The sequence below is a fragment of the Anastrepha obliqua genome, chromosome 6, assembly GCF_027943255.1.
Source record: "Anastrepha obliqua isolate idAnaObli1 chromosome 6, idAnaObli1_1.0, whole genome shotgun sequence".
Lineage (NCBI taxonomy): Eukaryota > Metazoa > Arthropoda > Insecta > Diptera > Tephritidae > Anastrepha > Anastrepha obliqua.
Window position 1 is genome coordinate 21,004,112 of NC_072897.1, and position 13,474 is coordinate 21,017,585.

General features: G+C 38.3%; 2 protein-coding genes across 2 annotated transcripts in view; one reads left to right on the forward strand and one right to left on the reverse strand.

Annotated features, from left to right (window-relative positions):
* LOC129250212 (glutamate receptor ionotropic, kainate 1-like) overlaps positions 1-3,607 on the forward strand; it is a 53,805-nt gene extending 50,198 nt beyond the window's left edge. Inside the window, exon 5 of the mRNA XM_054889847.1 lies at positions 3,531-3,607. Coding sequence (XP_054745822.1) covers positions 3,531-3,607 — 77 coding nt within the window. The remainder of the gene's footprint in view (positions 1-3,530) is intronic.
* An 8,557-nt stretch (positions 3,608-12,164) lies between these two features.
* Positions 12,165-12,849, reverse strand: LOC129250213 (uncharacterized). Its single transcript, XM_054889849.1, has 4 exons — positions 12,786-12,849; positions 12,598-12,725; positions 12,455-12,520; positions 12,165-12,380 (listed from the first exon to the last, which is right to left on the reverse strand). The coding sequence occupies exons 1-4, from the start codon at positions 12,847-12,849 to the stop codon at positions 12,165-12,167; spliced, it is 474 nt and encodes a 157-aa protein (XP_054745824.1).
* Positions 12,850-13,474: the final 625 nt, after the last annotated feature.

Genomic DNA, 13,474 nt, shown 5'->3' on the forward strand with positions numbered 1-13,474 from the left:
GATGCGCACTTGAGAAAACATCTCCTGGATGTCTCCAGCAACCGCGATGGTTCCTTGCCGAAATTTAAAGAGAATATTGACTAAAGATTGGCCCTTAACTGGTCCTTTGAGTAAGGCACTGTTAAGCGATACATCGGAGGCCTTAGCGGCTGCGTCAAACACTATGCGCAGCTTATCCGGCTTGTATGCGTTAACCACACCGAAGTGGGGCAAATACCACGTATTTGTTTTCATTATACTGGCTTCTTCGGCACAAAGTTCCCTCGCGTAACCCTTGTGCACATACTTGTCGATTTCATGTATGTAACTTTTGGCAAATTGGCTGTCTCTTCTCATTCTTGACCCCAGTAAGCGTTTTTGGGCCATGTCGTAGCTGGGAGGAAGATTCACATCATCTTCTCGCCACAGCAGGCCTACTTCGTAACGACACCCTTTGTGTATGGTAGTTCGTTCTAATATACCTCTTGCACGTTTGTCCGCATCAAATTCCAGTTCGACATTGACCGGAGATCTAATAGCTAAACTATCGACTGCAATATAATTTTCTACCAGCTCGTGCAATTTTGTCAGTGCGGTTGACTCTCTGACTAGCATCACTCTTGATACTGTGGTGGTGATACCCTGGAGTGGCCCGTAAACCATCCAACCCAACTTTGTCTTGGCGGCGATTGGTTGGTCGGGACCATTGTCGACGACATCACGAGCAATACCCATAAACGAGTTGTCTAACCCAAGCAGTAGGTCTGGCCTGACATCTGTATAGTTCGGCAAAGGCAATGTTTCTAATTGATTGTACTTACTCTTGTCAAAGGATTGTAGTGGCAAATTAAGACTTCGAACGGTCTGCACGTTTTTTATTGCGAAATTATGACTAGTATGTGGACCTCGTAACTCGAGCGTGACTTCTCTGTTGTTTTGTTTCTGCCGTACCTTTGCAACGACAGAAGCGATGCTGGTCCTTGCAACCCCAGACTGGTGGCGATGCTGTCACTTAACAATGACACCGAAGAACCTTCGTCGATCATGGCGTAAACTTCCGTTTTACCTCGTGGTCCAAACAATGTTACAGGCAGAATTTTGAACAGAAGTTGACCGACTTGACTGATGGCAATTGAACACGTGTTCCACTTGACCTTCGCTGGGGGCTGGCCGGCTTTTGTCGTTTTGCGAGTCCAACAGATGGTGGTGCTTCCGCTGGCAACCATTGACGCCGCATGTTGTCCTTCGCTGACATGTTGATAAGTTGTGCCCATTTGTAAGATATCCGAAGCATAGTTGGTGGCGTTTAACTAAACCCCATCTATCGTTGACGCTACTACTGTTGAAACGTCGACATTCCGGCAAAATATGGTTTTGGCAACATTGAACGCATCGGTTGGTTGATTGTTGATCACGTTGTATCTCACTACTATGGAGGAATCGGCGGCTACCACCTACTGCAATGCTGTCTGGCGGCTACTTGTTGCTTAATTAGTTTGACGCGCAAGTAACGGTGGCACATTTCTGTGGGCTATTTTTGGCATCAACGCAACGACTTTGGCCAGGTTACTTAACCAATCAGCAAAGTTTCCAACTGTCGGATTTCTGCAGCGCGCTTGCTCCATTCATATTGTTTTGACGATGGCAGTTTGGTCACAAATTGCTCCAACAAGGTAGGGTTCAACAAGTGGTGTTCGCATTTTGCTGATTTGAAAAAGGCTACAATGTTTCGTACTCGCGTCGAGAATTCTAAAATCTGATCAAGACGGCTCTCGGTGATACTCGGGAAGTGTTGCACCCTTTGCAGCTGGGAACGTATGAGCAAATCTGAGCGGCCGAAATTAAATTGCAGTTCGCTCGAAACGTTGGACACGTCGTCCGGATGAATCAGTAGTGATTTGACGGCTTGCCTTGCTTCGCCCTGCAAAGCTCTTTGTAGGCGCATGAGATTTTGCCTACCGTTGTAACCAAACTCTGCTGTAGTATCACGGTAACTCGCGATGAACAGTGGCCAATCCTCTGGGTTTCCGTCGAACATAGGCAGAGGATGCAGTCTCGTAGCGGCGCTGTCCACGAAAACTGGCACAGGATTCGACTGTCTTAACGTCGTTGGCGGCAATGATGACACTGTTGGCGGGAGTGCCTGCTGTGTACCTAAAGGGACGACTATATCCTGTTCGCTTACTGGCTGAAGCGGTGCTGCCATTGAGGCTGTTCAAATTGATTGATTTCAAGACGTTGACGCAACTGTTGAATATCCGAACGCTGAATATCTGTATCATTCCGGAGCTCGACAATTGACGCACGCAAGGCTTGAATTGAGGCGACCAACGCGTTTAAATTGTCTGCTTGTGCACTTGGACGTGGTGGCGCGTTCAGGATATTGCTTGAATGACCGCCTCATTTAAATGCACATCTTCTGCACTGGTTCCTTGCTGTTGACTTATTTGGGCTCTTGTTCGCATTAGAGCTAATGGTCACGTATATATATATTTTTAGCTACTTAAATGTTTAGGTGCTTAGCACTTAATCGACGAGTAGCTGTCTGTAGAACGACGATTAACTGTTACTGGCGACCCGTTTGTAACGGATTGTCCAAATACGCGCTACGACTTACACGAATTTGGCGGAAAAATTGTTGAATTTGGAGGGAAAGTTGAAGAATTTGGCTGAAAATTGTTGTACAGCTAACAAATCTTCCGAACGGCGGCGATTTTGTATTACATTACATGTACGAAGTGGTATTTCGCAATCTGTTCACAATGCGATAATGGCAAATCCACTTTGCACAACTGCAGCAACTTCGGGTTAAATACCCAATGGGTCTGTGGCTCAATTTTACGATGAGATGAAGAAAGTCTTTTAGTTAGACTGTTGGGCCTTCCCAAATCGATGTTCGTACTCCTTGCAAGGCGATGACTTCCAATTTTGGCTTTGCAAATGACGGCAATTTGCAAATATTACACGGCGATGATTTGCAAAAGATGGTGGCAGAGAACAAGTTTTAGAGATGTTATTGGTGACGACTAAAAAATGTTGTACTTTAATTGTTTAGCCTTTAATCGATACATTAATATAAAATGACAAATGAAATAGGAAAAATAACGATAACTATGAAAAACTAAAAAAAAACTAAAACTTGTGCTCGCTGCCCACCATCTTTTCAACTCTCAAGAAAAAATGTATATATGTATGGAAACTTGAATTGGATACGGTTTGCGCCCGGCCAGTTTTGGTGTTGCCATACGTTGCCAAACCTTGTGAGTTGCCACATAATCCAAACAAATGTTTGTTTGAAACAGCGTTTTCGAAACCAAAAGTTAATAAAAAATAAATTAACAAAAATTTTAACACAGATCATCTACATCGAATTAAGAGTTATGACTCTGAAATGCCATAGGTATTGATAGCATAATCAATGGTAACCGAACTGAATCCTGATTTTATATTTTGCTTTTAACGTAGATACATTTTAACCATTGAGTAATATTTTGATTTTTTTTCTATTTTACTTATAACTTACACTCAAAAAAAAACTTCTTCGGTTCAAGTTAAAACGACTATTGAAATGAGGAAATATGGGAATGATTTGGCGCCTATGAAAAGGCATCCTCTTTTCAGTATCTGATATTTTCTCAAAATGAAGAGAAAATGTTTACATGCTTTCGAGAAAAACTTTCCCGATTTAAGGAATTTGTTTTTATATTTGTAATAAATTTTATGTTTGAAATAGATAATATTTTGCTAAAAGAAAATAAAAATATTACTCATTTCAGAGTAAAATTTGCTGGAATTAGGGAAACTGTTATTTTGTTTGTAGTAAAAATTTACTAAAAGAAAAATAGCTTTTTTCTCAATTTTAAAAAATCTACCTGAATTTTCAGATTATGAAATGTTTTAAATATTGAATAAAAATGCAAAAAATTTGGTTTTAGTTTTTTATTTTCGCATTTGTAAGCATTGAGAACATTGCACGTGTACATCCATTCCAATTATTTCTTACTTTAAGTCTTATTTTGTTTTTTCAAATCATTTAAAATTGCACACAAAGACCCATTTTTCTCGCGAGATTTCAAGGAAATGTTATAGAAATACTGCTGGACAAAAAGCCAAATGGACCTACATTCGGGCGGATACTCAAGGTTAAGTACATGGAATGTTTTAAAACACCCATCAATACACTTGATTAGGTTATCGAACTTATAAAATATATCGGCGAAATACACATAATATTCCTTGCAATAAAAATAATCCAATCCAATGGAACATATAATTGGCTGAATCGTACTTTTATCCATATAATTTGCATCTACCATTAATTTCAATTTTGACTGAAGTTCACTACTTGTCGGTGCCCACAGTAAGAAACTATTTCTTGAATCTGCCATAGTGTACTTGATGAAGTTTTTTTTTTTTGTCTGTTTGCATGTTCTATATGTTCGGCCAGTTGGAATTAAGACAGAGTGTAGAAGATAAAAAATGACTAAATCTTTTGCATCTGAAATTAGATTGTTAAAAAAATGAGGGCTTAAGACATATTAAATACCAGCATTGATGCTTCCTTCTTTAAACTGCCTCCAAGTAGTTAAGCTGTTTGAATCTTTAATGTAAATTTCTAGCAAAGGTGGAATCGCTTGGCAGAAGCTCTCCCATTTATCAAATAACAAATTTTGCTTTTCGGGGTACAGCTTCTTAAAATCCAGTTCTATCTAAGATAGGAATGAAGAACAATAAATTATTTTTTATGTAAATAAAACTCACGAATTATACCATTAAATGTCCAAAACTCTGCTTATACTGAGCATTCTTCTAAAATTGTATTTAAATTGGCATCTTTTTGTAGCATTTGTCGTCGCACAGCAAAAGTCGCTTCCCATTTTAGTTGAACTTCATCGAATGGTTTAACGTTATACTTTAACCATGATTTTTCTTGAATGCAATCTAAATGTAATTTTTTTATTAAATGAAGGTTACATTAAATGCAGATAATAATATTTAATAATCTCTCATTTAAAATTTAAATTAAACCAAAATATACTCATGAGTTAAGAAAGCCATATCGTCGTTGCGATTGCAAAACTGCATAAAACCAAAACGAATTGACCAAAGAAACTGAAGTTTCACGTACACTCTTTTGCAGAATTGCTATTTGTATATTGATCTCTATTAATCTATACTAATATTATAAAGAGGAAAACTTTGTTTGTTTGTTTGTTTGTTTGTAACGAATAAGCTCAAAAACTACTGGACCGATTTTAAAAATTCTTTCACCATTCGAAAACTACATTATCCAAGAGTAACATGGATTACATTTTATTTTGGAAAAAAATAGGGTTCCGTAAGATATTTGGACACAAACTGAAAAAAATCTTATAAATAAAATAAAGTCAACTTTTTGTGTGTGTTCGCTAACCGGCCGTGTCTGCACCGAATTAAACCAAACTTACACACATTGCTAAGAAGGTATTGAAGATGGCTTCCGTATAGTTTGGATACCTATTGGTGGATAGGGCTCGAGATATAGGTCAAAACATGGACCCGGGTAACCTTCGGATGTGCATGTACAATATGGGTATTAAATGGAAGCTGTTGGTGAATGCTTTAGTACAGAGTATTTTTCATGCCGCTCCGTGACTAGGGTCTCGAGATAGAGACCCAAACGTGGACCTTAAAATGTGTTTGTACAATATGGACATCAAATTGAAGCTGTTGGTGAATGCTTTAATACAGAGTATTTTTCATGCCGCTCCGTGACTGGGGTCTCGAGATATAGGTCAAAACGTGGACCCGGGTAACCTTTGGTTGCGTATGTACAATATCGGTATCAAATGAAAGCTGTTGATAAGTGCTTTAACACGGGGTAATTTTCATACCTATTGATGACTAGGGTCTCGAAATATATGCCAAAACGTGGACCCGCCGTGTCTTTAAACCGAATTAAACCAAACTTACACACATTGTTAAGGAGGTATTCAAGATGGTTTACGTATAGTTTGTATAACTATTGGTAGATAGGGTCTCGAGATATAGGTCAAAAAGTGGACCCGGGTAACCTTCGGATGTGTATGTACAATATGGGTATCAAATGGAAGCTGTTGGTGAATGCTTTAGTTCAAAGTATTTCCATCCGCTCCGTGACTAGGGTCTCGAGATAGAGACTAAAACGTGGACCCTAGAATGTGTTTGTACAATATGGATATTAAATGAAAGCTGTTGATAAGTGCTTTAATACGGGGTAATTTTTATACCTATTGATGACTAGGGTCTCGAAATATATGCCAAAACGTGGACCCGCCGTGTCTTTAAACCGAATTAAACCAAACTTACACACATTGCTAAGTAGGTATTGAAGATGATTTCCGTATAGTTTGGATACCTACTGGTAGATAGGGTCTCGAGATATAGGTCAAAACGTGGACCCGGGTAACCTTCGGACGTGTATGTACAATATGGGTATCAAATGGAAGCTGTTGGTGAATGCTTTAGTTCAGAGTATTTTTCATGCCGCTCCGTGACTAGGGTCTCGAGATAGAGACCAAAACGTGGAGCCTAGAATGTGTTTGTACAATATGGATATCAAATTGAAGCTGTTGGTGAATGCCTTAGTACAGAGTATTTTTCATGCCGCTACGTGACTGGGGTCTCGAGATATAGGTCAAAACGTGGACCCGGGTAACCTTTGGTTGTGTATCTATACTAATATTATAAAGAGGAAAACTTTGTTTGTTTGTTTGTTTGTAACGAATAGGCTCAAAAACTACTGGACCGATTTTAAAAATTCTTTCACCATTCGAAAACTACATTATCCAAGAGTAACATGGATTACATTTTATTTTGGAAAAAGTAGGGTTCCGTAAGATATTTGGATTTTTCGGACACAAACTGAAAAAAATCTTATATATAAAATAAAGTCAACTTTTTGTGTGTGTTCGCTAACCGGCCGTGTCTGCACCGAATTAAACCAAACTTACACACATTGCTAAGAAGGTATTGAAGATGGTTTCCGTATAGTTTGGATACCTATTGGTGGATAGGGCTCGATATATAGGTCAAAACGTGGACCCGGGTAACCTTCGGATGTGTATGCACAATATGGGTATCAAATGGAAGCTGTTGGTGAATGCTTTAGTTCAGAGTATTTTTCATGCCGCTCCGTGGCTAGGGTCTCGAGGTAGAGACCAAAACGTGGACCCTAGAATGTGTTTGTACAATATGGATATAAATTTGAAGCTGTTGGGGAATGCTTTAGCACAGAGTATTTTTCATGCCGCTCCGTGACTGGGGTCTCGAGATATAGGTCAAAACGTGGACCCGGGTAACCTTTGGTTGCGTATGTACAATATGGGTATCAAATGAAAGCTGTTGATAAGTGCTTTAATACGGGGTAATTTTCATACCTATTGATGACTAGGGTCCCGAAATATATGCCAAAACGTGGACCCACCGTGTCTTTGCACCGAATTAAACCAAACTTACACACATTGTTAAGGAGGTATTGAAGATGGTTTACGTATAGTTTGTATAACTATTGGTAGATAGGGTCTCGAGATATAGGTCAAAAAGTGGACCCGGGTAACCTTCGGATGTGTATGTACAATATGGGTATCAAATGGAAGCTGTTGGTGAATGCTTTAGTTCAGAGTATTTCCATCCGCTCCGTGACTAGGGTCTCGAGATAGAGACCAAAACGTGGACCCTAGAATGTGTTTGTACAATATGGATATCAAATGAAAGCTGTTGATAAGTGCTTTAATACGGGGTAAATTTTATACCTATTGATGACTAGGGTCTCGAAATACATGCCAAAACGTAGACCCGCCGTGTCTTTAAACCGAATTAAACCAAACTTACACACATTGTTAAGTAGGTATTGAAGATGATTTCCGTATAGTTTGGATACCCACTGGTAGATAGGGTCTCGAGATATAGGTCAAAACGTGGACCCGGTAACCTTCGGACGTGTATGTACAATATGGGTATCAAATGGAAGCTGTTGGTGAATGCTTTAGTTCAGAGTATTTTTCATGCCGCTCCGTGACTAGGGTCTCGAGATAGAGACCAAAACGTGGAGCCTAGAATGTGTTTGTACAATATGGATATCAAGTTGAAGCTGTTGGTGAATGCCTTAGTACAGAGTATTTTTCATGCCGCTACGTGACTGGGGTCTCGAGATATAGGTCAAAACGTGGACCCGGGTAACCTTTCGTTGTGTATGTACAATATGGGTATCAAATGAAAGCTGTTGATAAGTGCTTTAATACGGGGTAATTTTCATACCTATTGATGACTAGGGTCTGGAAATATATGCCAAAACGTGGACCCGCCGTGTCTTTGCACCGAATTAAACCAAACTTACACACATTGCTAAGAACGTATTGAAGATCGTTTTCGTATAGTTTGGATACCTATTGGTGGATAGGGCTCGATATATAGGTGAAAACGTGGACCCGGGTAACCTTCGGATGTGTATGTACAATATGGGTATCAAATGGAAGCTGTTGGTGAATGCTTTAGTTCAGAGTATTTTTCATGCCGCTCTGTGACTAGGGTCGCGAGATAGAGACCAAAACGTGGAGCCTAGAATGTGTTTGTACAATATGGATATCAAATTGAAGCTGTTGGTGAATGCTTTAGTACAGAGTATTTTTCATGCCGCTCCGTGACTAGGGTCTCGAGATATAGGTCAAAACGTGGACCCGGGTAACCTTTGGTTGTGTATGTACAATATGGGTATCAAATGAAAGCTGTTGATAAGTGCTTTAATACGGGGTAATTTTCATACCTATTGATGACTAGGGTCTGGAAATATATGCCAACCCGTGGACCCGCCGCGTCTTTGCACCGAATTAAACTAAACTTACACACATTGTTAAGGAGGTATTGAAGATGGTTTCCGTATAGTTTGCATTCCTATTGGTAGATAGGGTCTCGAGATATAGGTCAAAACGTGGACCCGGGTAACCTTCGGATGTGTATGTACAATATGGGTATCAAATGGAAGCTGTTGGTAAATGCTTCAGTTCAGAGTATTTCCATCCGCTCCGTGACTAGGGTCTCGAGATAGAGACCAAAACGTGGACCCTAGAATGTGTTTGTACAATATGGATATCAAATTGAAGCTGTTGGTGAATGCTTTAGTACAGAGTATTTTTCATGCCGCTCCGTGACTGGTGTCTCGAGATATAGATCAAAACGTGGACCCGGGTAACCTTTGGTTGTGTATGTACAATATCGATTTCAAATGAAAGCTGTGGATAATTGCTTTAATACGGGGTAATTTTTATACCAAGTGAAAATAGTCGAAATATATGCCAAAACGTGGACCCGCCGTGTCTTTGCACCGAATTAAACCAAACTTACACACATTGTTAAGGAGGTATTGAAAATGATTTCCGTATAGGTTGGATACCTATTGGTAGATAGGGTCTCGAGATATAGGTCAAAACGTGGACCCGGGTAACCTTTGGTTGTGTATGTACAATATGGGTATCAAATGGAAATTGTTGGTGAATGCTTTAGTTCAGAGTATTTCCATCCGCTCCGTGACTAGGGTCTCGAGATAGAGACCAAAACGTGGACCCTAGAATGTGTTTGTACAATATGGATATCAAATGAAAGCTGTTGATAAGTGCTTTAATACGGGGTAATTTTCATACCTATTGATGACTAGGGTCTACAAATATATGCCAAAACGTGGACCCGCCGTGTCTGCACCGAATTAAACCAAACCTACACACATTGTTAAGTAGGTATTGAAGATGATTTCCGTATAGTTTGGATACCTATTGGTAGATAGGGTCTCGAGATATAGGTCAAAACGTGGACCTGGGTAACCTTCGGACGTGTATGTACAATATGGGATTCAAATGGATGCTGTTGGTGAATGCTTTAGTTCAGAGTATTTTTCATGCCGCTCCGTGACTAGGGTCTCGAGATAGAGACCAAAACGTGGGGCCTAGAATGTGTATGCACAATATGGGTATCAAATTGAAGCTGTTGGTGAATGCTTTAGTACAGAGTATTTTTCATGCCGCTCCGTGACTGGGGTCTCGAGACATAGGTCAAAACGTGGACCCGGGTAACCTTTGGTTGTGTATGTACAATATGGGTATCAAATGAAAGCTGTTGATAAGTGCTTTAATACGGGGTAATTTTCATACCTATTGATGACTAGGGTCTCCAAATATATGCCAAAACGTGGACCCGCCGTGTCTTTGCACCGAATTAAAAAAACTTATGCACATTGTTAAGTAAGTATTGAAAATGGGTTTCGTAAAGTTTGGTTGTAATTCGGAGCAGTGGTAACGGGTACAGCGTTCTTTTGAGCCAGCCATAATGTCGCTTACTTTTTTAACGCTTGGGGCGGAACTGAACTGTCAAATTGACAGTGTGAGTTACAATGTGTCAATATTTCTTTCTGATTTGGATGCCATAAGGAAAAAACGTAAGTGCAACATGTAAAAATTGTTTGTGAATTTTTTTGGAGTGGATTTTGGAACAGTGAATAATTTCTTACGAAATTTGAGAATTTAATGTGAAATCCGCATGAAATTATGTGTTCGTGGAAAAAACAATTTTTTTCGTTTTTTTTTTGAAAAATGTAAATGGATAATGGTTAAAAAGTCTCGAATGCTTAATAAAACATATAAATTTAAACGAAAAATTCATGGACGATCAGGAAAAAGACGATTGTTTATTCATATGCGTTGATTTGAAATTTAAAAACAATCTTCTTTTTTCCTGATTTTCATTTTATATTTTATATTTACTCAAAAACAAATAGAAAAACAAAAAATATTGTTTATGCCAAAGCGCTTGAATAAAGAATAGAGAAATAAATAATATGAAAACCATATATTTTCTGTTCTAAACCATATCTATTCTATTTTAGTGTGCCCAGCGAAGGGGGCCGGGTTTGCTGGTTTCATTATAAAGAGGAAGGTACGGCGTTAATAGTGGAAAATAACATTAGGCAAATGACCACCACGACCACGCTTACAGGGCAATATCTTTTTCATGAAATTTTCCATAACCGAATTGCAAAGTGGCTGATCTATGTCCTCGAGAGCCTCACGTATTCCATCTTTGAGGTCTTGATTCGACCTTGGGCTGTTGGCGTAGACTTTCTCTTTCCCGTGGCCCCAAAGAAAAAAGTCGCAAGGTGTTAAATTACAAAATTGAACAAATGCTGCTTTATTTATAACAGAGATATTACGTTTCTACTTCTTTTATGAAAATTAGCGTTATATAGGAGGTGGGTGCTATTTCGCCATTTTCAATGCAAGCCTACAAAGAGTGGGTAGAGAAAGCAAATATGAGTACCATGTGACCGAACCATAGGTCTTTTGTGCATAAGTACGCGGTTATAAAAATTACTTATTAGAAAGAATTTCTTCGCAAAAACATATTCATGTGTTGAATTAAGATATTTCCCTCCCCCACAAACATTGCTATTTTACACGCTTGTAAATTAGAAGTTCAGTGAAAAAATTGAGCTATACTTTTGTAAAAAATCAGTTTTCTCTTCCTTCACCACTTATGTAGTTTTGTATATTGGATATACGCGGTATTGCTTTCGCAACGACGATATATGTTCCTATGTACATACAGGGTTGGCCATATTAAACTGACCCATTGAGTAACCCTATAACTTTTTACTGTAATTTGAAATCTACGGTTTACGTCAACAAGCCAAAGACACTAGGCGCACTTAAGGCCAATATCCGACGGGAAATAGCCGCCATATCGGCCGAGACGCTGGCCAAAACTATGGAAAACGCCGAAAAACGGGCACATTAAGCTATACGAGCTAAGGGCGACCACTTGCGCGATATCATATTCAAAAAGTGATGTAAACGAATCTCCTTGAACTAAATTAAATGTTTTTCACAATGAAACACAAAAAAATGTTTCTTTTTCCATATTTTTTTAATAATCACATGGGTCAGTTTAATATGGCCAACCCTGTATATACCTGTTACGCAAGAATTAACCTCTGTTCCTTTTGTTGTTGGTTCTACATCTCTTTTGGAAATAAGACCATCCCGTCTAAGTTTCAATAATACACATACTTAGCATACAGAGATCCACCTGGCTTTTTTCCTTTCTTATGAATGTAATATATATCCTGTGTAAATGAAATCGAGGTTAGAAAACGTTTTTTTAATAAAAATTTTAGGTTTTGATCAGACTTTAGATTCACTTGTAAATAAATCCACAATTTTATTGGCGAAAGCTTCAAATGTTTTACGGTTTGGATGTACTTCAGCAGAAATAAAATAATTTGCAACTGTTGCAGCTAGAAGTTTCCTATACTTTGGAGTGAGACACTTTTTTTGCGCATAGTATTTCAGGATTTGTGATCCACCCGCCGACTTACTGAGTATTGCTTCAAAAGATTCCTTATATGAAGTACAGAAATGTATATTTAAAATAAATAAATAACTAAAGTAAAAGTAATAAAAAAAACATTTACCTCGCCACGATATTCATTTGCCAATAAAGCGCATGCCTCAGTGTGAATGGCTTGTGTTTTTATTCCCTAGTGAAATAAAACGAAGATTATGAATTTTTGCATGCATATCTGTATGTGTGTATATGCACAAAATAACAAAATACCTGTTGCGCTTGCCAATTGAGCAGATTATGCTCAAAAATTACCCTTGGTCCAAACTGCGATGTGTCGATCAATGTATCCAAATGGCTTGGCTTTAGGAGCTTCAATGATTCCGTAGTTAGACCGCTTTCTATAATTGAAATGATTAGCAATAACTAAAATGAGCAAAACAAAATATCCATAAACTTACCAATAAACACGTTCAAAAACGGTTCGCCTTCCAACTCAATTAAAATTTCTATTAATTCATCCATTGCACGACAAAATATATAATCACGAAGAAAAAAACAATCAACTACGTATGTTCGTAAAAGCAATGAGCATTCGATAAGATAATTGTAAGTAAAGTAAAAAATAACAAAGAAGAATGTAACATCAAAATGAGGACTACGGGTTTATATTTCAAACACATTTATAGTCATTTAAAAGAAAAAATACTCAAAAGCGATAAAATTTAATGAATTTGGAAGAGTTCAAAATAAAGAATGGTTTTCTTTATTTTAGGGAGGGAATTTTTTCTGAGTGTAGAAGCGTTTCACTTCAAAAAAAAATATTATATAATGTCTCAAGAGCTGAAAAACCAACCCCTGCTTGACAGAAGGCCTCCTCAGTAGGATAGGTTACTGACGAGCAGTGAGCAAAGAGTTGGCAAACAGATCGGGTATATGACTCCACAAATGCCGAGATGGAAGATATGTTAAATTTTTCACCTACTTGCCTTCTCAACTTTCTAACGGGTGATCAATCATGAGGTGCTTTTTTCAATAGTTAAAAAAAAAAACAAATATGTAAATTATGTTCAAAACCTTTATTTATCATTTGAAAGGACATTCTTTGACATTAACTTTTTGAATATGACTTCATTCAAATGTTGGCCGC